The sequence below is a fragment of the Psammomys obesus genome, unplaced genomic scaffold, assembly GCF_907164565.1.
Source record: "Psammomys obesus unplaced genomic scaffold, mPsaObe1.curated_primary_1811, whole genome shotgun sequence".
Lineage (NCBI taxonomy): Eukaryota > Metazoa > Chordata > Mammalia > Rodentia > Muridae > Psammomys > Psammomys obesus.
This window is the reverse complement of record NW_026586173.1, coordinates 4600443-4622350: the sequence shown is the minus strand read 5'-3', so window position 1 is coordinate 4622350 and position 21908 is coordinate 4600443. Positions and strand designations below refer to the sequence as shown.

The 21908-nt window shown below is 48.6% G+C and overlaps 1 protein-coding gene across 2 annotated transcripts in view; it reads right to left on the bottom strand.

The window, feature by feature from the left end:
* St14 (ST14 transmembrane serine protease matriptase) overlaps positions 1-19038 on the bottom strand; it is a 37902-nt gene extending 18864 nt beyond the window's left edge. Inside the window, exon 1 of one of the 2 annotated variants that reach the window (XM_055601424.1) lies at positions 18755-19038. In XM_055601424.1, coding sequence (XP_055457399.1) covers positions 18755-18835 — 81 coding nt within the window. In that variant the 5' untranslated portion in view covers positions 18836-19038. Of the gene's footprint in view, positions 1-97; positions 140-18754 lie in introns of those variants that run through there. The other variant, XM_055601425.1, reaches the window with a different exon arrangement.
* Positions 19039-21908: the final 2870 nt, after the last annotated feature.

The window sequence follows — 21908 nt, the reverse complement described above, 5'->3', positions numbered from 1 at the left end:
TCACTTTTCTATTGCTGTGAAGAGACACCATGACCAACGCAGCTCTTGTAAAGGAAAGCATTTAAATGAGGCCTTGCTTACACTTTCAGAGACTTACCATCGTGGCAGGGAACAGGGTGGTATGAATGGTGCTGGAGCATTAGCTGAGAGCTACATTCTCACCCGAAGTCCTAGAGAGAGTGAGACTGGGCCTGGCATGGGCTTTTGAAAGCTCAAATCCCACCTCCAGGGACACATTTCTTCCAATAAGACCACACCCCCTAATCCTTGTAATTCTTTCAAACAGTTCTACTCACTGGTGAGCAGGTACTCAAATATATTAACCCAATAGAGGCCATTCTCATTCAAACCACCACACAGAGGAAGGAACCTGTAATCCAGTTCTGAGCTGGCAGAGAAGGCATTGCCAACAAAGTAACAAAAGGATATGTCCAAGAAAGATCTGACGATATGAACAAATCTCCAAGTTCAAAGAACTCGCAAATGGTGAGCAAGATGAAAGCACAAATAGCTCAGTACACTGCAGTGACACTTCAGAACACACCAACAGTAGAGTGCATGACGGCTCTGCCTTGTTCTCCCTCCCTGTGTTTCACTTCATTTAGCTTTCTCTAGGAGCGTTCTAAACTCACTCTTGCAAGCCTTTTGAGTGTTTAAGACAGCTTCACTGAGGCTACATGACATAGAATCAATGGTGCCTGATTAAAGCTTCTAGTTTGGGGCATTGTTATGGATGTGCCCCCCCACAGGCTTATGTTTTCAGGATTTGTTCCTCAGATGGAACCTTTGATAGATGAAGCCTATCAAAGTGGGTGGAAGCTCATCCTTAGGAGCAGGCTTCTATCAGGTAGACTGGTCACAGAAATGAAAAGCTAGCATATACGAACATATATTTATATTTGTGAAATCAACATCACAATCAAAATAAGGAACATGTCACTACCTTTAAAGGCTTCCTTCTAGGCTCTCCCTCCTGTTCTTCCCTGATTCCCTGCCTTGTCTCCAAGCAACCACTACTTACTGTCACTAAAGATTTATTTGCTTTTCCTAGAACTGAACATGTATTAGTTACTTTTCTAGTGCTGTGATAGAACAACATGAGCAAAGCAACTTGTAGAAGGAAGGGTTTATTTGGGTTCCAGAGGGATAAGAGTCCATCACCATCATAGCAGGGAAGTGATACAGCCTGCAGGCATGGCAGCCAGAACCTCAAGTTGAGGATTTCTATCTCCATCCATAAGCAGGAAGCAGAGAGGTCAAGTTGGGAATGGTACACAACTTTAAGCCCATCCCTGGGTGGCATACTTTCTCCAGAAAGCCACAACTCCTCAGCCTCCCAAAACAGTGCTCCCAACTGTGGACCACATCTGGAATTGCCTGAGAAAATGGGGGACATCTCATTCAGACCAACACACTGACTGGGTTAGTGGAATCACTAAGTAGGCAGAAACACCCCTGTAAGGGTCTTTGTATTAGACTGCATTTTAATTTCTGTCCGGTAAAGATCTAACTGTGGAACGGTGCAGCCATACTACGGGTAAGTGTTGAATTGAGGAACCACCAAACTGTCTGCAAGTGATTGTGTTATTTTGCATTCTCCTCAGCAACGCAGAAAACCCTCGGCATCCACACCCTGCCTAGGACTGGGCGTGGCCAATGGGCTGGTTAGTTTTTGTCAACTGAACACAAACTAGAGTCACCTGGGAGGAGGAAACCTCATCTGAGGCATCCAATTGGCCTGTGGCATGTCTGTGTGGCAATTTCTTGATAGCTGGTTGAAGGGAGTGGACCCAGCCCACCACCTGGGGCTGTCCCTGGTTAGGTAGTCTTGGGTTGTATAAGAAAGCAAGCTGAGTTAGCCACGAGAAGAAAGCTAGTAGGCAATTTTCTTCCATGGAAAACCTTGACTCTTGTTTGAATACTTGTCCCAATGTCCTTCAGTGACAGGCTGTGACTGGGACATGCACACCAACTAACTACACCTTGTCCCTCCCCAACATTGCTTTGGGTCCTGGTGTTCATCATAGCCCTGGAAAGCAAACTAGGTAGCCAGTCTTTTTAATTTTCACAGATGCCTGTGGCTGCTTGTGGTTTCTCACTGTGGCTTTAAATGGATTTTCTCCGATGGTTGATAATGCTAAGTAACTTTTCCAGTACCCCGTTATCGTCTGTTCATCTTCTTCACTGAAGTGTTTTTCTCTAATTTTTGGCCTATTCTTTTAATGACTTTCTTACGATCCTATCATTGGGTTTGAGAATTGTTTACAGGTATTACAGATGTGAGTTGTTATATACTTCCCTAAGACTTTCTTCACTCTGAGGCTTGTGTTTTCATTTCTTAGCAAGTTCTTTGATGAGCATAGGGTTCTTTATTTGATGATGACCAACCTGTCAATTTTCTCCTTTTGTGATTGTGGCTTAGTTTTTTTTTTTTTTTTTTTTTTTTTGTTTGTTTGTTTGTTTTTAATCTAAGAATTTTTGCCTAAGCAAAAAGTTTTATGGTTTCAGGTATTACATTTGGGCCTATATAGCTAAGAGTTTCTGTGGGTCTTTGTTTTCATTTTCACAGACAGATCTCCAATAACTCTATCACCTTTTATTGACAAACTATCATTTCTCCTCAGTACCACCTTTGTCAAATGTTCATGTAATTAGCTATAACTTTTTTCCCAGACTACCTGGTTCCACCAAGCTATCTGCCTATCCTTCTGTGATTGCCCTGCTGTCTGTCTGTGTGCCATCGAGATGGCTCAGCAGGTAAAGGCTCTCTGCCACCAAGACTGATGACCTGAGTTCATGCAATAGCACCACATGGCGGAGAGAACTGACTCCTACAAGTTTTCCTTTGACCACCACATACCACCATGTCATGGTACACACACATGCACATGCATACGTGCGTGTGGGTACACGTACACACACACACACACACACACACCAATCAACCAATCAACCAATCAATCAATGTAGTTTAAAATTTTAAAGAAAAGTTATTGAAATCATTTGGCAAGGTTATAGAATTTAAGATCAATGAACAAAACTCTGTGTTCCTATATTCCAGCAATGAACAACTGAAAAGTAATAGTAAAACCAAATAGTAATAGCCAAATGTGGTGGTGCACATCTATAATCCCAGCATTCAAGGAGGCAGAGACAGAACAGATCTCAGCGAGTTTGAGGCTAGCCTTGGCTACAAAGCGAGTCCAGGACAGCCAAAAAAAAGTTACCAGTTACAATAGTTCACAAAGATGAACTCCTCAGGTGCAAGTCTGACAGAAGATGTTCAGGATGTGCACACTGAAAATACAGAGCATCAACGGGAGGAACTCCAAAGCCAAATGATCTGAGTGAGCCAAATGGATCCTGTTCATGGCCTAGCAGACTCAACACTGATAAGGTATCGAATATCAAATATGTCTACGACTCAATACGATCCTAACCCAAATCCCAGTGTGTTTTCTATGGACTCTAAGTGGCTGAATGTGAAATTCCTATGTAAATGCAAAGCCTATGAAAAAGAGCAAAACTGGAGGGCTCCCGTGATATGATGTCAGGACAAATTATAAAAGTGATGTTTAATTCCACAAGTCATACATTTCCAAGAACATTTTATTCCTTGAAGAGTACCCATTTGAGCAGCTTTTTAAAATTATCTGAAGTCACTATCTTCTTCTTGCTCTTATAATGCAACTAAGTTTTTGTTTAGCTTATTTTCACTTTTCTCTTCAAGCAAATAAGCTTTCTTTAGATAAAGAATGTGTGGGTCTTGGTTGTCTAATGACATATAAGAATGGGAAAACAGGGGCTAGGGAAGAGAACCACCGGATAAAGTGCTTGCCATGTAATCAAGACGAGCCCCACCTGGATCCCCAGCACCCACACAAAAGCCAGGGGCATTGGGGTGCAGGCAGGAGGAGGCCTGGGGCTCGCTGATCGGCTAGTCTAGCCAAATTGGTGAGCTCTAGGTTCAATGAAAGAACCTGTCTCAAAAAAATAAGGTAGATGGCAACTGTAGAGATGGCTCAGTGGTTAAGAGCACCTTCTGCTCTTGCAGAGGAACCAGGTTTGGTTTCTAGCACCCATAATGAGGCTCACAACCGTCCGTAACCCCACTTTCAGGTGAAACCAACACCCTTTTCTAGCCTCCACAGCCACTGAACGCACACGGCACACATCTATACACGCAGACACTCACACATAAAATAAAACTAAACAAGTCTTTAAGATGGAGGGAAACTGAGGAATAGACCTGATGTTGACGTCAGACCCTTTTCAGGAATGTGCACACACAGGCACAGTGCACCTACCCACACAAACACACACAGAAATGGAAAAAGCCACCAAGGCTTCAGCTACACAATCTGAACAGACTATGCGTGTGTATGAGAGGTATTATTTAGGACAGTCATTATTTTGAGAGGTATCTTAAATTTGTAAGTAACGTCCCACTATTTTCTTCCCAGACCTTCACAACAATCTTGGGACCCTTTCAAGACCAGCATTGTCACCCTAATCTATAGAGAAGGCAGGGACAAACACTGCTCCCATAAAGTTACATAGCACTTGGGAGCAGATTCATAATGTAATTGCTGCCTCTCTGCACAGTTGCCTTCCAGAACTGAGGGAGCAAGTAAGAGTTCTGGGGTTCTACTCAACACAGGAACAACTGTTTAATCAGTAACTGGCCCGCTCCTTTTTATAACCATAGCTTTCTGGCTCCACTTTCCAGCATCGGAGAGGTCATCTTACATAACTCCACCATTTTATTGATGAAGAAACTGAGGTCGAATGAGAGGGAGTGGCCCTGACCGCGGACTCAAAGATAGTAGACTTAGCAAAGTTGGAACACCGGGTCAGAGCCAAGCTCTTCCACCCCGAGGCACAACTTCAGGCACGCGCGTGCTTCTCCCCGGAGCCCAGTGCTGGGACTAGGTACGAAAAGAGATGGTCGCAGAGAGCCCTAACACCCTGTGGAACCTCACGCGCAATCTCTCTCCAGCCAGGGACAGCAGGAGAGAAAGTACACCTGTGCCCGTCACTGTTTCACCCCTCAGAGGTAAACATAGCTGCAGGTGTACAAACAAAGCACAGGGCTGTGAAGCTGGGCGCTTGCTTACCACAAACAGGAGCCTCGTAACTATGGTGGCCTCTTCCTGCCCACAAGCTCCAGTTTAGCCCGAAACACAACATGGCCCCAGGGCACTTGAGACAAAAGAGCAGAGGATGATTTCCAGGAAAATAAGACTGGAGGTATGTAACTCAGCACAGACCCTGGGGGCATGAAAGGGGAAAGCCCTGGGCTCAGGTTACAAGGATGACATCAGAGTATCCATTCCCACTCAACTTCCTGGAGTGAGTGCGCCCAGGGACCAGAAACCCAGGACAGGCGGGGTACATAGAGCAGAAACCCTGGAGGAAATTGTGTTTCTTTTTCTTTTCTTTTCTTTTCTTTTCTTTTTCTTTTTTTTGTTTCGTGGGATGGTGTATGTGAATGTGCCTGCTGGCGGGTATGCCTGTGGGTTCACATGTATGTTCAAACATGTGAATGCCGGAAGACCTAGGGTGTCTTCCTCAGTCGCTCTCACCTTGCTTTTCAACACAAACATCACCGAATCTGGAGCTCACCATGACATGCCACTGCCCCGGCCCCCAAGCTCCCGGGCTCAGCTCCTCCCCTTCCCACGCAGCTGTGGGTGCTGAGGATCCAAAGTCAGGCACTTTTACTGACTGACCCATCTCTCTGGAAATCGCATTTTCTGTTATTTTAAGCACACTGGTCCTCGAGACCGGGGCTCATCAAAACAAACAACAACAAACAAAAACCTTATTTGTATATTCTAATTGCTGATGTCAACCACCTTATTCCATTATGTAGGAAACCAAACACGGCCGAGAGCTAAATGCTGAAGCAACAATACTGTTCAAATCACCTAACGGATCATGTCATTGAGAGGATCCCTCTCCTGGGTCCCAGCACATACAGACCCATCAAAAGGTACAATCTATCTGAGGTTCCCAGTACCCCCTGGCTCTGGAACCAGCAAATTAAAGCAAGGATTTGCCACTGTTAATGCAGAGCATGGTCCGTGTTGGAGAGAAACAACTAGGTTTAGGTTTAGTACTATCCTACTAACTATAGAGAGGGTATCACCATTTAGAGACCAGAAAGGAATGCCCCTATCAGAGGATTTAAAGAATGTAAGCCTGGTCTACAGGGCACCCTTAACAATGCCAAAGAAAAAAATGGGAACTGGCCTGGCTAACCGTGGCCAGCCAAGCTAACCTCCGTTCTGCACTACAGACGTTGCCTGCATTGTTTAGACTTCCCCCAGAATCAAATATCAACCAATCAGGAATGCCCTCATCTGCATGGCAGGTGGTATTTGGTTGGGTGGAGGATAGCTCTCAAACTGAAGCCACCAGCCAGGGCAGCCAGCTGTCCAAGGCAGGCTATTCTTCTGTTACTGTCCTTATCCCGTTGCTTTCCTGCAGTGGACAAGGTAAATTTACCATTTTCTATTCTGGTCTGATCTGGGCGAATTCTCTCACTGCCTATCAATTCTCCATCACATGATACAAGATCCAAAAGAGATCCCATCCAAATCAAAGAAGGAGAAAAATAAACCTTCACTCCAGACTCGTATTTTCATAAGTTGGGTGTGACCTGCTGGGAAGACAGGGGTAATCATGGAAACCTGAAGAGGTTACTCAGACTCTCTCGGGGAGGGTGAAGGGCAGTCACATGATAAGGGCAAACCTGTCTCTGCTGCAGGAGATCAAAGTCAAGGGGCAGAGGTGATGTCATTTTTGGGGACACAGGTGTGTGGCTCAGACCCGCAGCTACGACAGACAAAGGTGGCTGGCTGCATGAGCCACACTGCCAGCTGTCACTAATGTGTGTCAGACAGTCTTCACCTAAATAATCAGTGACTCAGCGTATCCACGAAACAGGTGGGACAGATTTCAATTCCATGATATCACCACTGAGAACGGCGAAATCTCCCTGGTGACTCTTCAAGCAAGAAATGAAAGTACAATAGTGACGACTGAGTACCAGCAGTGGCCACCAAGGCAAGAAGACAGTCTACAGTATTCTAAAGACACCCGTCTGCTCAAGGTCCACCCATAACCCTGCCAGGCAGCTCTGGACATCCTGGTCAGAGCTCCCAGAAATGCCACAGAGCAGAGGCTCTATGACAGAGTAGAGAATGAGTCCTGAAATGGAACCCCAGTGTTTGTTGTCTAGACAGGAAGAGCTCAACCTGGGGGACACAGGCAGCTCTGATAGACGACAGAGGTGGAGTCAGAAAAAACCCGGAGGTCAACTTGCTCCTTACTGGCATAGCTCATTTTATTGCACGTCAGTTTATTGCACCTCACTGAGATATGGTGTTACTTACGAACTGAAGGTAAGGCCACCTTCAATCTCTGGGCACCATTTTTACAGCAACTCAAAAGATCGTTTACATTTTTTTTTAGCAAGGGTGTTCTTAAGTTGGTACGTTGGTTTTGGGTTGTTGCTTTAAAAAAAAAAACAAAAAAAAAACATTTAACAGAACACAGGAAAAACATTAACTTTCATCTGCCCTGGGAAACCAAGAAATTTACTAGGACATTCTGGGTTTTTACAGGGATCTAAGCTAAACCCATAATATCCTCTAAGGCTCTCCTGCCAAAGGGACCCTGCCGAGAACACTTTCTCCAGTAAACCATCAGCTGCAGATAAACTCAGGCCACCGGCAGGCTCCCAATATCAGACTTCACGCAACCAGCACCATCACAGTCCAGAACCCAGCACAGACTCTCATCCCATGAGGGCCTCCAGAACACAAGAGAAGAGGAAGCATACTCAAAACCTTCCACCCAGCCATCGGTCACAGCGTCTGATCAATCAAAAGAGCCCGACTCTCAACCCGAAGGTGCCTCTGATCCCTGGGGAACACAGCAGAAGCCCTTCCTTCCCCAGACTTGTCTAGTGAGAAATGATCTAGAACGAACACATTGCTCGTTCAGCGTCTGGATTCCCCGGCCTCTCTCGCAGTCTCCAGACCACGGTGTGTTAGACAGGGCCAGAGCCTGGGATCTGGAAAGGTTTTGAACAAATGCCTGGGTCCCTCTTAGGCAGCTGACACTTGAGAAACGCCACCTACCCCTTCCAGTTTCCAGACGGTCAGGCTCACCCACTTGTCATGACTCGGGAAGGAAGCAGCCTGGTTTGCCAGCTCCAGCCAGTCTATTTTAGGCCACCCAGGATGGTGGTTACCTGTGGTGTGGGTTGGCTTTACTTCTGGCCATAGGGACCCTCCCACGGCACCATCCCCAAATTCCCTGGGGCTGTCAGAAACACACACTCCCCACTCACCCAGACAGCCTCAGGCCTAGCCACATGGTGGGGGCCTCTCCAAACCCTTTCACCATTTCCCCACACATCCTCATCTTTCCTCTCTGACCCTATCACTGGCTTCAACTGTCCCATGAGACATGAACGCTGGGAAATGAGTGCATGCAGAACTCCTGCCCGTGTATACACTACAGCCCATCAGGACAGAGAACACCAACAGAAGGCCAGCAGCTCTCACTGATTAAGTAAACCGAAAGTCCCCATACCTGATTTGATCACAAGGGAAAGTCCCCGGGACCTACCTGGCTCTGTCCACCACACACCGAAACAAGACTCTCTGCCAGGGACCAGCAGGCTCCTCCTATGCCTCGACTATGCCTCCGCACTAAGCTGAAGCCCACGGTTGCCGCCAGCACAGCCTGGGGACTGAAACCACACATCCTAGCCACAAGACACCTTCCTTCCCAGAAGAGAAGGAACACCCTGTGGGGAGGCCCTCCTGACATCAATCTCTTTCGTTTACTGTGGGGTGGAGTGGGTGTGACCTAGATCAGGATTCTGGGATGAGCCCCCTAAACCTTTGGGGCAAATGCTTTTCATTGGGCCTCAGTCTCCACATCTTAAAACTGGGTTAATGAGCCCTTAGAGAACATAATTAGCTAATTCCTGCTAATGACAGGGGCCTCCCTTCTGTGTCCCTTTGATTTTTTTACTGCCCCACCCACCATGCATCCACCTGCCCAGAGCAGACCTGACAGGCCCAGGACAGGGCAAGCCCAGGTGTGGCATGGGCACTCCATCAAGGCCAGCCCAACACACTCGCTTGAGCCACAGAACCAGAGAGGGCTCTTCTGCCGCCCCTCCCTCATATCCTCCATCCTCAGTCGCACCAAGACTCTTTGATTTGGACGGTGGGAGGGTGGGATGAAGCAGTGGCTAGAGTTTGGAACCTGGCCCAACCACCTCACCATCCTTCTTGCCCAGAGTGGCCAAGGACAACAGCACAACCTCAGAGATCTAACCCAGCCCACTCCTCCCTCCAAAGCAAACTAGACAACAGAAATTTTCTCGACTTTTCACCAAATCTGCACTCCAGTTTCACAGACTAGTGTTTTTATTATTATTATTATTATTATTATTATTATTATTATTATTGCAGTTTTTGTTGAGATCATTTAGATTTCCACAAAATCGTAAGAAATAACGAAATGCTCTGAAGGCTTTGCCCACGACCCTCCTACCAGAGCACTTCAAAAAGTTTTACTAAGCATGGCACCTGTATAATCCACAGCTGTTACCCAGGTTTCCTGTCATACTTGCACATGTGTGTCTTTCCATGTGCTTTACTACTGTGTTAGGCTCCTGTGTGCACTATGGACAAGGCTGTGTGCCGCTTCCAACGTGAAGGTCCCTCCCGTGGTCCGAGGGGCGTTAGACTCTCTTCATGGTCATGACTGTCCTGGCACTCACTATGTTGATCAAGGCTGACCTCACACTCACAGAGATCTGCCTGTCTTTGCTGGTATTAAGGAGTGCGCCACTACGCCCAGCCCACTGTCCTTTTAAATCACAGCTACCTTCTTCCTGCCCTTACCCCCCAATTCCTCAGTCCCTCCGAAGTTAATCTGTTAAAGCTTCAGTGCTTGATTATTTGAAAATGGTATCTAAATACACAATATAGTATTTAGGGAATATCGGCTTTTCCCCTCCCCTTTCTTTTCACTACACAAAGTTTCCTGGAGAATCATTCAAGGTGTTGTTTCTATCAGTGACGTTCTTTTCTATGATTGAGGAATAACGTATAGCTATATGGATCCCACAATTTGTGGGATGAGAGGCCCCAGGGATCTGCAGACAAAACCCTCAAGCCTCCACAAATTGGTAAGATTCAGAAACACCTGCTCTGTGGCTCCCAAGCCCCTAATTAAGCTTCGGATCTAAGGACCGGTTGGAGTAAAAGGACTGCCCATGTAAACAGGGAAAGCCTTTCCGCTGAGTCCATAATTACAAGACAGACTCTCAGGAGGAGGCAGTGGTAAGTGGGAGGGACTTGGAGCTCCAACCTTAGATAGTGACAATGAGAGGATCCCCTCTTCCGGTCCCGGAGCCAGCTGCTTCTCCAGGAAATCTTACTCTCACTGGACACCGACTTTACAAATCCTTCCTCTCTCTACGGTGATCGGCTTCAAGAAGACCCCTTCAGTATTAGCACCTCGACCCAACCAGTCTAATTTTTCTGGCTCAGGGCAGTGCCAGCACCACTGCAGTTATTGTTCGTGCATGTTTTTGCTCTCTCTAGCTAACCATGTTTGATTCCTCCAATTGGTCAGACAGAATGTTTCCCAAACCGCTGGCCACCTGGCTTAACCTCATCATTACCCGTAGTCCTGTGAACACGATGTAAATTCAACAGCATCGTACTGTAGAGATCTGAGCCATGGGCTGCCAGTGGCCAGGCACAACCCTCAGCCTGATCACTCCATTTCCATTAATCACCCAGGAACACAATCAAGTAGCTCATCCAAGCAATCAAAGGAAAGTAAGAAGGAATAGAATAATGCAGCTACTAAGAGAAAAGGCTGGTGTGACACACCAAAATGTTCTTTCAAATAGTAATTAACGAAGAAAAACAAAGATAGACTGAAAAAGAGGTCGTATTCATCTGAATGGTCACTCATCCCTATCCACAGAAGACTGGTTCCAGGTTTCACTGGACGACAAAACCTATAGGTCCCCAAGTCAAGTCACTTGCATAAAATGAAGTACTATTTACACAGAACTTTTACATGTCCTCAAACCATCTCTGCATGTAAATATATGTAAACTGATGGTATGTTGTATGTTTCAGAGAATAAAATCAAGAAAAGCCTATAGACGTGTACTTTTTTTTTCCCCAAAAATATTTTCACCCAGTGGTTGCTTAGATCTGCAGAGCAGATATGGAGGATTATGGGTAATTCTTTTTTTTTTTTTAATAATTTATTTTATGTGTGAAGGTGTCAGATCCCCTGGAGTTGGTGGTACAGACAGCTATGAGCTGCCATGTGGGTGCTGGGAATTGAACCCGGGTCCATTTTTAAGAGCAGACAGTGCTCTTAACCACTGAGCCATCTCTCCAGCCCCTATGGCTAATTCTTGCCCCTTAAAACCCATCAGATGTGTCCTCTGAGAACTCTGTGGGACAGACCCCTCCCAGACTTTCAACATGATGGGAGAGGGAAGGAGAGGAGCTACGGTTTAGCTCTACAAGTCCAGTATAGACTTGGATATTCAATGAAGGCCAGTCACACGGTTCAGTGGATAAAGGCACTTGCTGTCAAGCCTGACAGCCTGAGTTCAATCCCTGGTACCCACAAAGCAGAAGGAGGGAACTGACTCTTGTAAATGGCCTCCATATGCGCCACAGTGCCTCCTCAGAAAACTTTCAAATCTTTTTAAAGAAAAAGAAATTTGGCCTTTGGAGGGCACCCACAACTACAGCACCGCTTACAGGATGAAGCCCTCAGGGCACAGGGGGCTGGCGAGATGCCGGCTCAGCGCTGAAGAGCGTCCACCCTCTGACAGAGGACCCAAAGCCCCAGCACCCACACCAGGCGGCTCCAGGGGATCTGATGCCCTCTTCAGCCTCCAAGGACACCTACACATGTGTGTTTATATTCCCAGTGACGTACACACAGACATATCAATGAAAATCATTCCAAACGCTTTACATCAGTAGCTCGGGGAACAAATCCCAGAAAACAAACTCACTTTCTAATTTGCTTTTTTCTATACTGCCTGACTTCGAACCCCTCCCCCAACTTTTGCAATCACATACAAACCTTGAGACTATGTGCACTCACTCAGGAGGTAGAGGCAGGCGGGCCTATGAGTTTGAGGCCAGCCCGGTCTACATAGTGAGGTCCCGGACAATCAAATCTACACAGTAAGATATTGGTGGGGGGGGGGGTAATAAGAGAAAGAAAGAGAAAGAACTTGTATGACAGCAAATTGCTACAGTACTCTCTCTCATTGAAAAATTCTGACTGGCTGGAGAGATGGCTCAGCAGTTAAGAGCACCTATTGCTCTTGCAGAGGACCTGGATTCAATTCCCAGCACCCACATGGTAGCCCATAACCATCTGTAATTCCTGTTCCCGGGGGCCAATGCCTTCATCTGCTCTCCAAAGGCATCCAGCCTGCACACGGTACACATACATGCTGATGAGATGCCCACATATAAAATAAATGGAATAAATCTAACTAAAAGTAAACTAAAAATACCGACTACCTGGGTTGACCATATTTTCTTTGAGCTTACACTATACTCTCTTAGCATTTTAATATTTTATTTGTTTGTTTGTGTGTTTGTTTGTTTGCTTATGTTGGGGGTGTCCGATTTATTTATTTATTTATTTATGTTGGGGTGTCTGGTGAGTGTTGGGGTGTACCTGTCCCATGGTGCAGGTGTGGAGGTTAAAGTACAACTTTGAGAGTCAGTTCTCCCCTTCTACCTTAGGCGAGCAGGACCTTGCTTGTTTTCTGCTATATGATACACTAAGGGTTAACTGACCTTCTAGCTTCCGGGCAAATTTTTATCTCTACCTCCCATCTCACAGGAGAAGCTCTAGGATTACAGGTATGAACTGCTACATGTAGCTTCTGTGCGTTTCGGGGATAAAACTATGATCATGTGGCTTGTTTGTCAAGCGCTTTTACCTGTGGAGCTATCTCATGGTCCTCAGTAATAATCTTTACTACATCCTCATAAACGTGGTGTGGGAAGGGGAAAAACCTCTCACTTTAGATTTGGGACAGCCGCATGACCAAGGACAAGCCTGGCCTGTGCTAGGATCACCGTCACCTCAAAGCTCTGGCTCCTCACCCTGAGCCGTGGTGGGAGGTGGTTTCTCTTTCCATCTGGGAGAATGGTGTCATGTGAGCAGCTTTTCCTCCAGACTCAGATGGATGGACATGTTCTGTTTCGGTAATCCAGACAGAGGGCCATTAGTTCCTTCTGAGTCATCATTAAACCATCGGTGGCATTGGCCTTTCCCTCCCAGCTTCATGTCATCTACACAAATCAAGAGGCCAATGTCCCAAGTCTGAATGTCCCATCTGAATTGTCACTAAAGAGGAAAAGGTACAGTGCCCAGAAGGAAACAAGGGGCAGCCCGAAGGTCACTGCTCATAGGGACCCTCTTTAGCATAGATGCTCAGTCCTTCACAAACCTCCGAGACGTTAAGACTCCAGGTTTCTAGTGCTCAGAAGACAGGATCGATGCCTTTGCTGGACTAATGGCTTATACACAACACACTAGATAAAATTTACTCCCCAAGTGAGCAGTGGAACAAGGCAAAGGATATGGATTGATCTGAGTTGTCATCGGGAGTTGGGTAAATTGTTTTTCAGTTTAAAATTGCAGTGTGATTTTTTTTAATCATGTAGGTTATAAGTGAAGGTACTTTTTGTCGGAGGCCTCGCTGAATTCACCGACGCTAGGCTTTTGGTCTCCCAGCTGTGTGAGCCCATCAAAAGGAAAAGCAGACAGGTTTGGGGGGAGATGACTTGGGTGCCCTGGTGCTGGCGCCTGGTGATCACCACTTCTTTTTTTATGTGCTCACAGTGCCCTAATGATGTGTCCTGGGATTTGCTGGGTTATGCGTCAATCACCCTCGTCTTTGGAACACAATTTTATAATAGCATTGTGGTTAAGCTCGTGGGCTTTGAAGTTGCACAGATCAAGGTCTGAAATCTTGCTCTCCCTCCTACTGCCTTTGGGCAGTTTACACAAGGCCTTTTTCGCTTCAGAGTTTTCATCCGTAAACTATGCTTTCAGTTTCTTCTAGTCAGTGCTGTGGGAAGTGAGACTACAGTCTGAAGGCACATATTTAGGCAAGGGTGGAAAGGAATCCTCTACCTTTCCTCCATCGCAATCATGATAAGCATTATACCTCTGCATCAACAGCAGGGGCCACAGTCTGGCAGACAAAGGAATCTGAGGTTCTGACCAGTTAGACAACAGTCACAAAACTACTTCCAGAGAAAACCCAATGTGTCCTTAAGCTCAGGCAGAATGAGAAAGAGGAAGGTGAACACGTCAGAGCATAGACCTACTTTTAGAAAAACCGTGGACCGGCTGGGCTGCGTGGTGCGCTCACCTTTAATCCCAGCACCTGGGGGCAGAGGCAGGCAGATCTCTATGAGTTTGAGGCCAGCCTGGTCTACAGAGCAAGTTCGAGGACAGCCAAGGCTACACAGGGAAATGGGGGGGCGGGGGAGAAAAAATTGTCAACAAGAACCTGAGTACTGCTCAGAGGCAGGAGTTAGCAACACGTTGCCTCACGTGCACAACACCCTGGGTTTAATCTTTAGCACAGCAAGCAACTGCTAACAAATAAAAATAATTAATAAATAATTAAATAAAAGCTGGATCTGTAGGGACCAGGTACAGACATTTTGTTTGTCTCTGAGACAACAACTATTTACACTGTATCAGACACTACCTGTCGTTTAGAGGTGCCCTGAAGCACATGGGGGATGTGTGTGGATTATATGCGAACAGTCACACTCCACAAGACAAACCACCACATACAACAGTACATAGCACATAGCACACAGCCCCCGCGTGTGGCAGTCCCCATCCGGTCAGCTTGTACAATCAGTGTTTACACACTGGCTGGACCACCTAATGACAAGGTTCCCAGAATGTCTCCCCACCATGAATCCAATCATGGCTGTGCGATGCCGCCTTACTTTAGATTCTGGAATCCATGAGGGTGCTGCAAGCAATCGCCCTTGAATGCAAAGGGACGCTGTGACCTCTGAGAGGATGGTGTGGGCTCCCAAATACTAGCAGCAGTAACTAGTGCTGAACAAGAGCCAGGCCTGTGGTCACCATGGGGAGCCAGATAACATCTCTTAGATTCTGTCCCGTTCTCCGTCCCATTTCAAGAACACACTTCATGCTTGAGGAGAAAAGAGCCAACAGCCCGAGGAGAACCACACACAGGAGAACAGACAGACAACAGGGGAACTCCAGGACGGCTTCACTCTGAGGCCACTGCCCACAGACACCAGGCAGAGGGAGGAAGCAAGAGTGCTTCTTCTAAACCCTGGTGATGGCACCTTAGCCACAGATGACCATAAGCAAACCCTGAGAACAGGAGACTCAGGCACACAGAAGCAGCTCTCAAAGTACAGCCATCTTCTCCTCTGCCTCAGCTCTCCAGACTCCTAAGTGAGGGTGGTAGGACCTGGGGAAGGGGTGAAGAGCAGGTCTTCTGATTCCCACCGGAGAAAGCAGCCTTCCTTTCCTCTGCCAGCACCTCTTGTTCCCCACCCACACAACACTCCCAGACTCCCAGGGCCCATTGCCTCCTCCATTCTCTCCCTTACCCAGCACCCAGTACTTAAGAGAACAAAGGTGTCTACAGGTACATTTTGCCTAGCGGGAGAGGAATGGGATCTGAGGAAAAGAGTGAACAGGCCACTCATTCACAGAAGCTGGAGGTTGGGGGAGAGTGGGAGCGGGGAGTGAATGGTGAAAGAGCTCAGGAAGATGGGCTACGCTGCAGAGGACTGACGGTGTGGCTCCCCAGCGCATCCATGGAGGACTGTCCTGTGTTCAGTCAGGCAGCCCAGCGCTTCTGCAAAGTCAGGCAAGACCCCACTTAAAGCAGGGACTCTCCTGATTTCGCAACCCCCAAATAATTTCATCATCTTCCTATTGGTCTCAGGGCCTTCTAAACTCAAAAACTCTTTATTGTTTGATCCGAAAACCACTATGGATTTACTAAAGTCTCCTATGCAAAGTACTCCTTTGAATCTTAGGAACAAACCTGGGTCACACGTGCCATTCCATTTCACAGCCAGGAAAACTGAGATTTCCTGGGATTGGACAACATCTCAGATCACCTGTCTAGACAGTGGTGGCCCTGGGCCTTGGTTCTACGTTGAACCCCGCTTCCCATCATCACATCACAGAACTGGCCTGCAGATCAGTTTATCTGCCCTGGCCACCAGCTTGGGCAAAACAGATGCCCTTCTAAATGCCCACTCTGTGCTTGCCCACACTACACACAGTGGCCCTGAAGTCAGGGACTGTGACTTGGATCCTTCTCAATGCCTGCCGAGTGCTTGGTCATTGGGTACTTCGTGAATACCTGTTATGCAAATGGGTGACTGAAAAAAAATGGGTGAATGTTTGACCAATTAACAGATGGCTATAAAGACTCAGGGTGGTGAGGCCTAACTCCCAAACAGCTGATCTTGACCCACGGCCTCTAAGCTCCCAATCCGCCTCTCTACAGTTAGGGAACACTGAGTCTCGCCTAAGAAAATCATTACTTCATAGGCATATATGCAACTTCACAGCCACCACCAAACATTCAGCAGGGACCTAACCATTCAGACAGACTTCTCAGTTCTCATTAGTGGCCATAACAACTGGTATCCACACACCTGCTCAGACCTGGGCAGGGCACACAGAGTTCCAGGATACATGCAACGGGGAAAACAACACAGCCAGAGTTACTCCCACCCACCATGGCCACGAGGGACCGGCATAATCAGCCTTGGAAAGGAGGCAGACAAGTAACAACCCAGAAAGCTGTGGTTAGCGGCGCCCCTGGGGGCCCAGCGTGACCTGAGCCAGGCTCTGTGACAGAAGCTGCCCAAGAGGCAGCAGCCACACAGACTGGTCAGGAGATGTGCCAGGGCCGATCTACAGACCCCACTGTGAACAGGCACTCCCGGGCGATGCCAGGGAGGAGCAATCAAGCCGGGGGTGGAGGGCATACCTGAAGACTTCCTGGACGTAGGAAAGTGAGCTACAGCTCACTCGCTTGAGGACACACTGCTGTGTGTGTGTGTGTGTGTGTGTGTGTGTGTGTGTGTGTGTGTGTTCTCATACCCAGAAAGACTAAGTTCCTTAAAGGAATCGAACACATCATATTGGTCTCTGAAAGCACTTCTGGGCAGTGAGCGCCTGGCCCAGCACTGGTACAGGGTTCCTTCAGCCAAACTGGAAAAAAGGCAGAGAGAGCCAACACACGAGAAAGAAACCCGCAGAAGTAAGAGTAACCCAAGGGATGGAGCACAGATGAATGAGGACCTACGCGGAAGACGAGGTGGTGTTACTGGTGAAGAGTAATCCAGCAGGAGCCCAGGGACCAGAGAGGTGAGCCCCACCCTGGCTCCGTGGGGGAGTGGGAGGGTGGTAGCCTAGAGAGGATACCGAGTTCAGCCACCTGAGGACCCGCTTTCAGTATCAGCAAGTCTTTGAAAGGGAAGTCAGGAAGGGCAGACTTGGAAGGGGAGAAAGAAAAACAGTCCTTAAGACCACACGACAAACAGCAGGCTACCTGCCGAGGAGGCCGGAACCCCAAACAGGCAATTACTCCACAATCACAAACACCCTAATTACAGAAAGGAAAAGAAGGCGGCAGCAGGTGGCGAACGCCGGAGCACAGCTCACAGCGGGGCAGAGGCACAGGCCACCGGGACTCGGCCACAAAGTAAGGCAGGAGGCTCGCCGTCCTCCCCAGATCTGCTCTTCTCCGGAGTCACCACCGAAAGAGTGCATGAAAAAGTGGCGGAAGGGGAAGCTAGGCTTCAGGAAACCGCCTCGGCAGGAGCAACAAGGCTCGCTCACCGGCCTCTTGCTGCGATTCAGGAAAATGCCAGCCTGGCTGCCAGTCCCTCCAGGGCCCTGGCCTCACCGCTTGCCCCCGTGTGTGTCCTCCAGTAAAGCGCTTAACTGCCTCCCCTGCTCCGTACAGTAACGTGCAATGCCTCTGAGGTCTCTCAAAAGACTTCTCGCACTTCTGCTTCCCGCTTCAGTGTCTTGCAAAAGGCGCAGGGCACAGGCTTCCTCGCCGCTGGCCAGACGGCCACCTTCTCACCGGCCAGCATGCCCTCAGCCCCACGCTCTGTGTGGACAAAGCTCTGCTCGGAGATCACCCCGCTACGAAAGATCCCAAGCGCCTTTCGACCAGGAAGACTAAAACGAGTTTCTGCAGAGACCAAGGACAAACAAGTCTCCAAGACACGGGTACGTCCTTGCCATGGCCCAGACCACCCCCTCGGAGCACTGATAACCCCCGAGCAATGGGGGCCCCTCCCTACGGAGGCCCTCTCTGCGAGTCAGCGAGGAGGCAGGAGTTGCACCCCGACGCCCCCAGGCCCTGGGGCTTCCCGCCTCGTCGGTGGCCAGCGCGAGGCAGCTCTGGGGCCGAGGTCCGAAGAGCCCCGCCCTGCCACCAGCGGCCAGGCACCCACCGAACAGGAAATTCCACCTGTGCGCCCGAGCCCGGGACACCCACGGGCCGTGGAGCGGAGCTCAGGCGAAACCCAGAGGCCCGGGAGCAGGTGAGGGGGCGCGCGGATCCGGAGAGTGGACGCCCGGCCCCGGGTCCCCGGCCCTCGCCCACCTCTAGCCTGGAGCTGTACTTGAGTCCCGCGCTGAAGTCTTTCGATCCCCCTCCGGCCTTGCGGCCCCGGTTGCTCCCCATGGTCTCGACGCCCCGATCGCTCGTCTCAGACGCGTGGTCCCTGCGGGCAGCCGACTACCATGGCCCGCGGAGCTTTGGGGACACGAGGGACGAGGGGCGCGAGGGGAGGCACGGGCCAAGTTCCGGGGCAGGCCCAGGGCGCCGGGCCGGCGGCGGAGGCTCCAGTTCTCATCCTTCCTCCCCGCGCAGGTAGTTTCAGGGTGTGGCCTCCCAGGTCGCCCCGCCCCGCCAGCCAGCCAGCACCGGTGCCCGCACACCTGTTGCGGCCGGTCCCGCCTTCCGCCATGCCCCGCCCCCAGGAAGCTCCGCCCCTCCCGCCAGAACCCCGAAAAGGAGCGCCACAGATTTCTGGCTCTTTTCTTCTTCCTGTTCATTGGCGTCTCTTTCTCCTTGAGCACAGCGGGTCAGCCCAGCCGTTGGATACCGACCATCTCTAATCTCTCTCCCTGGACCTTTCCCTACACGCAGTCATCCTACCAGATGCCTGTGTCTCAATTATTGTCCCTCTAACACCTGCTGTAGGACCAGGCCTCTCCGGTATGCCACTTGCCACCCACAAACGCAAGGACCTTCCTCCTCCCGGGGCCAGCAGCAGATTCGTCTCTGTGGCCTGTGCCCAGGGAAGTGACAGCAGTCCTCAGAGTCATCCTCCAACTGTTTGCAGCATCAGACGCTGACCGCAGATCCCTTCTTGAACGGGGCCTTTTCTGTACCTTTCGTCATCCTTTCTGACTCCTAGACTCATGGATCCCGACATTCGCGCCCTTTTTTCTACGCTCCCTTTAATTTTTGTTTTGTCTTTGTTGTGTTTATTTGTGTGTTAGAGAAGAACTTGCAAGGAATCGGGTCTCTCCCACCATGTGGGAGAATGGAGGGTCATCAGGCCTAGCAGTAAGAGCCCTCCCTGGCCGAGTCATCCTGCAGGCCCCTACACTTTTTGACAGCTCACCTCCGATAAGGAAACCTGCCTGCCTTCCCAGCACAGGCATGGAAAGTGCTCACTCTGCTTTAGCAATCACCTGCGTATTTCTCCACTGGTATTCTGCAGTCTTGCACAGTGAACCAAAACTCCTGAGCTCATGGGAACTACTGAGCTCAGTTTATGCTAAACACTGTCCTAGGTGTTGGGAAACAAGAGTGAGCCATATTAAAGCCCGTACTTTGAAATCAACAAGCCCCAAATTTCCAGCCAGAAGTCATCCCTTCTTCTTACTATAACCTGGATGAGTGAGGTCCCTCAGCAGCCCCCTGCTGATGTGTGATGGATATAAGGGATGTGACAATTCTGGTGATATTACACCAATGAGCATTGGTGGTTGTGTCTACTGACATAGACTTGTTCTACCTTGATGGATAGACGACTCCCACCGTGAGACTCTTTGAACCAGGACCCGGTTGTTCCATACCCCTATTGTTGCGCTACTGTGTCTCACTGACCTGAGTCCTCTGAGTCTTAAGTTGCGTCAGTTTAATGCACAGGAAAATAAACCTGCCATCACACTGTATACAAAGCATTCCGGAGCCAAATGGAACATATTGAAAAATAATTTCCTGCTTAGGATTACTACTGAGACAACACCCTTTAATCAGTGAATGACTGAAAGTTAGCCAGATTGGAGGCAGCAGAGACCGGAAGGTACTCAAGGTACTGAACCTGCTATTCTATTGCGAAAGGAATGACTCACTCTCTCCCGAGTTCCTACAGTTTCGTCCCTTCTCTTAAAAAGCTATATATATATTTTGTCTGTGAAAGGCACTCATGTGGTCATTTGAACATAAGGCAATGCCACAAACTTGTTGCAAATCCAGGGGAAGAGTCACCTTCTTGTGGCATGTACACCCACTATGCATGCCTACGACATCCCATGACCTACAAGAGGACAGCGCAGGCTTTATGCTATCATCTTAAACCTGCTTTGTTTAATCATGTAAAGTACGTATATATGCTGCCTACTAAGTTCCAAGCCAGCCAGCTTACATAGTGAGACCCTGTCTCAATAATAAACCATACTCATGATGTTAGGTTGTCTCTAAATTGTTAATGAAGAACCCCAACAACAGCCAGTCTAAACCCCGAAAACCTGAGCTGTATCTCAGTGACAGTGTACCCATGATGACTGTTCATGCATTTGATAACCAGCATTACACACAGATGGAGAGAGAGGCTTCAGTCCCTGTCATTTCTTAGTGTACAGGGCTAACTCACAACCAAGTTAGCCAGCCTTTACCACACATGCATGTGTGGTACCACGCCCCTCCCTATCCTGGACCAGTTTAGACCAAAGCTGCTATAACATCTCTCCCTGCACTTCTCAGAACACTCTGCCCGTTGGAAAAGTGGAGTTCATGTTCCTAGGACCTTTGGAGGGTTTCTCCAACTCACTCATGTCCTTGGAGCAAGTCATTTGGAAGGTAGACATACGTGGGCCTGACTCAGGCTAATTCACCTGCTTAAGCTGGTGATAATATGGGAAGGTGAAGCCATGGCATATGGACCTGGCTCAAGTTTAAACGCACCAAGACAGTAGGACCAGGAAGTGTGAGGGCTACTCCCTCAAGGAAGAAAAAAAACCCTGCAGCAGTAAAGAGATTTAGAATGAACACAACAACTCAGAATGAATCGGTCAAGAACCCCTCACCCATGAATGTATTCACATCTCCTGGAGCAAGAAAGGTCATCTGTTTGACAGGTTGTTATTGCATTTACCTTTGTGTGTTAAAACTGTACTTTCCAAGCACCGACTGTATTAGTATCCCCATGCTAAGTCCACTTGTTCCCTTCATGACCCCCTGCTTTCACCAGCCACCCCATTTGTCCCCACCCCTCCCCCTGCTCACCAGAACCACTTTGCCTACTCCTGGTGAGACCCAACTTCACCTGGCACATCACAGACAGACAGACAAGCTCTCGAGATCTGCCCATCTACAGTGCACACTCTGTATTGTCTTGTCTGTCTGTCTGTCTGTCTGTGTGACATCTTCCCCAAGCATAACCAATCTCTTTTTCCTGAAACTGCTGCACATCTTATAGAATATTTTTATTGTCCTCCCATACAGAAGGATTCTCAAAATG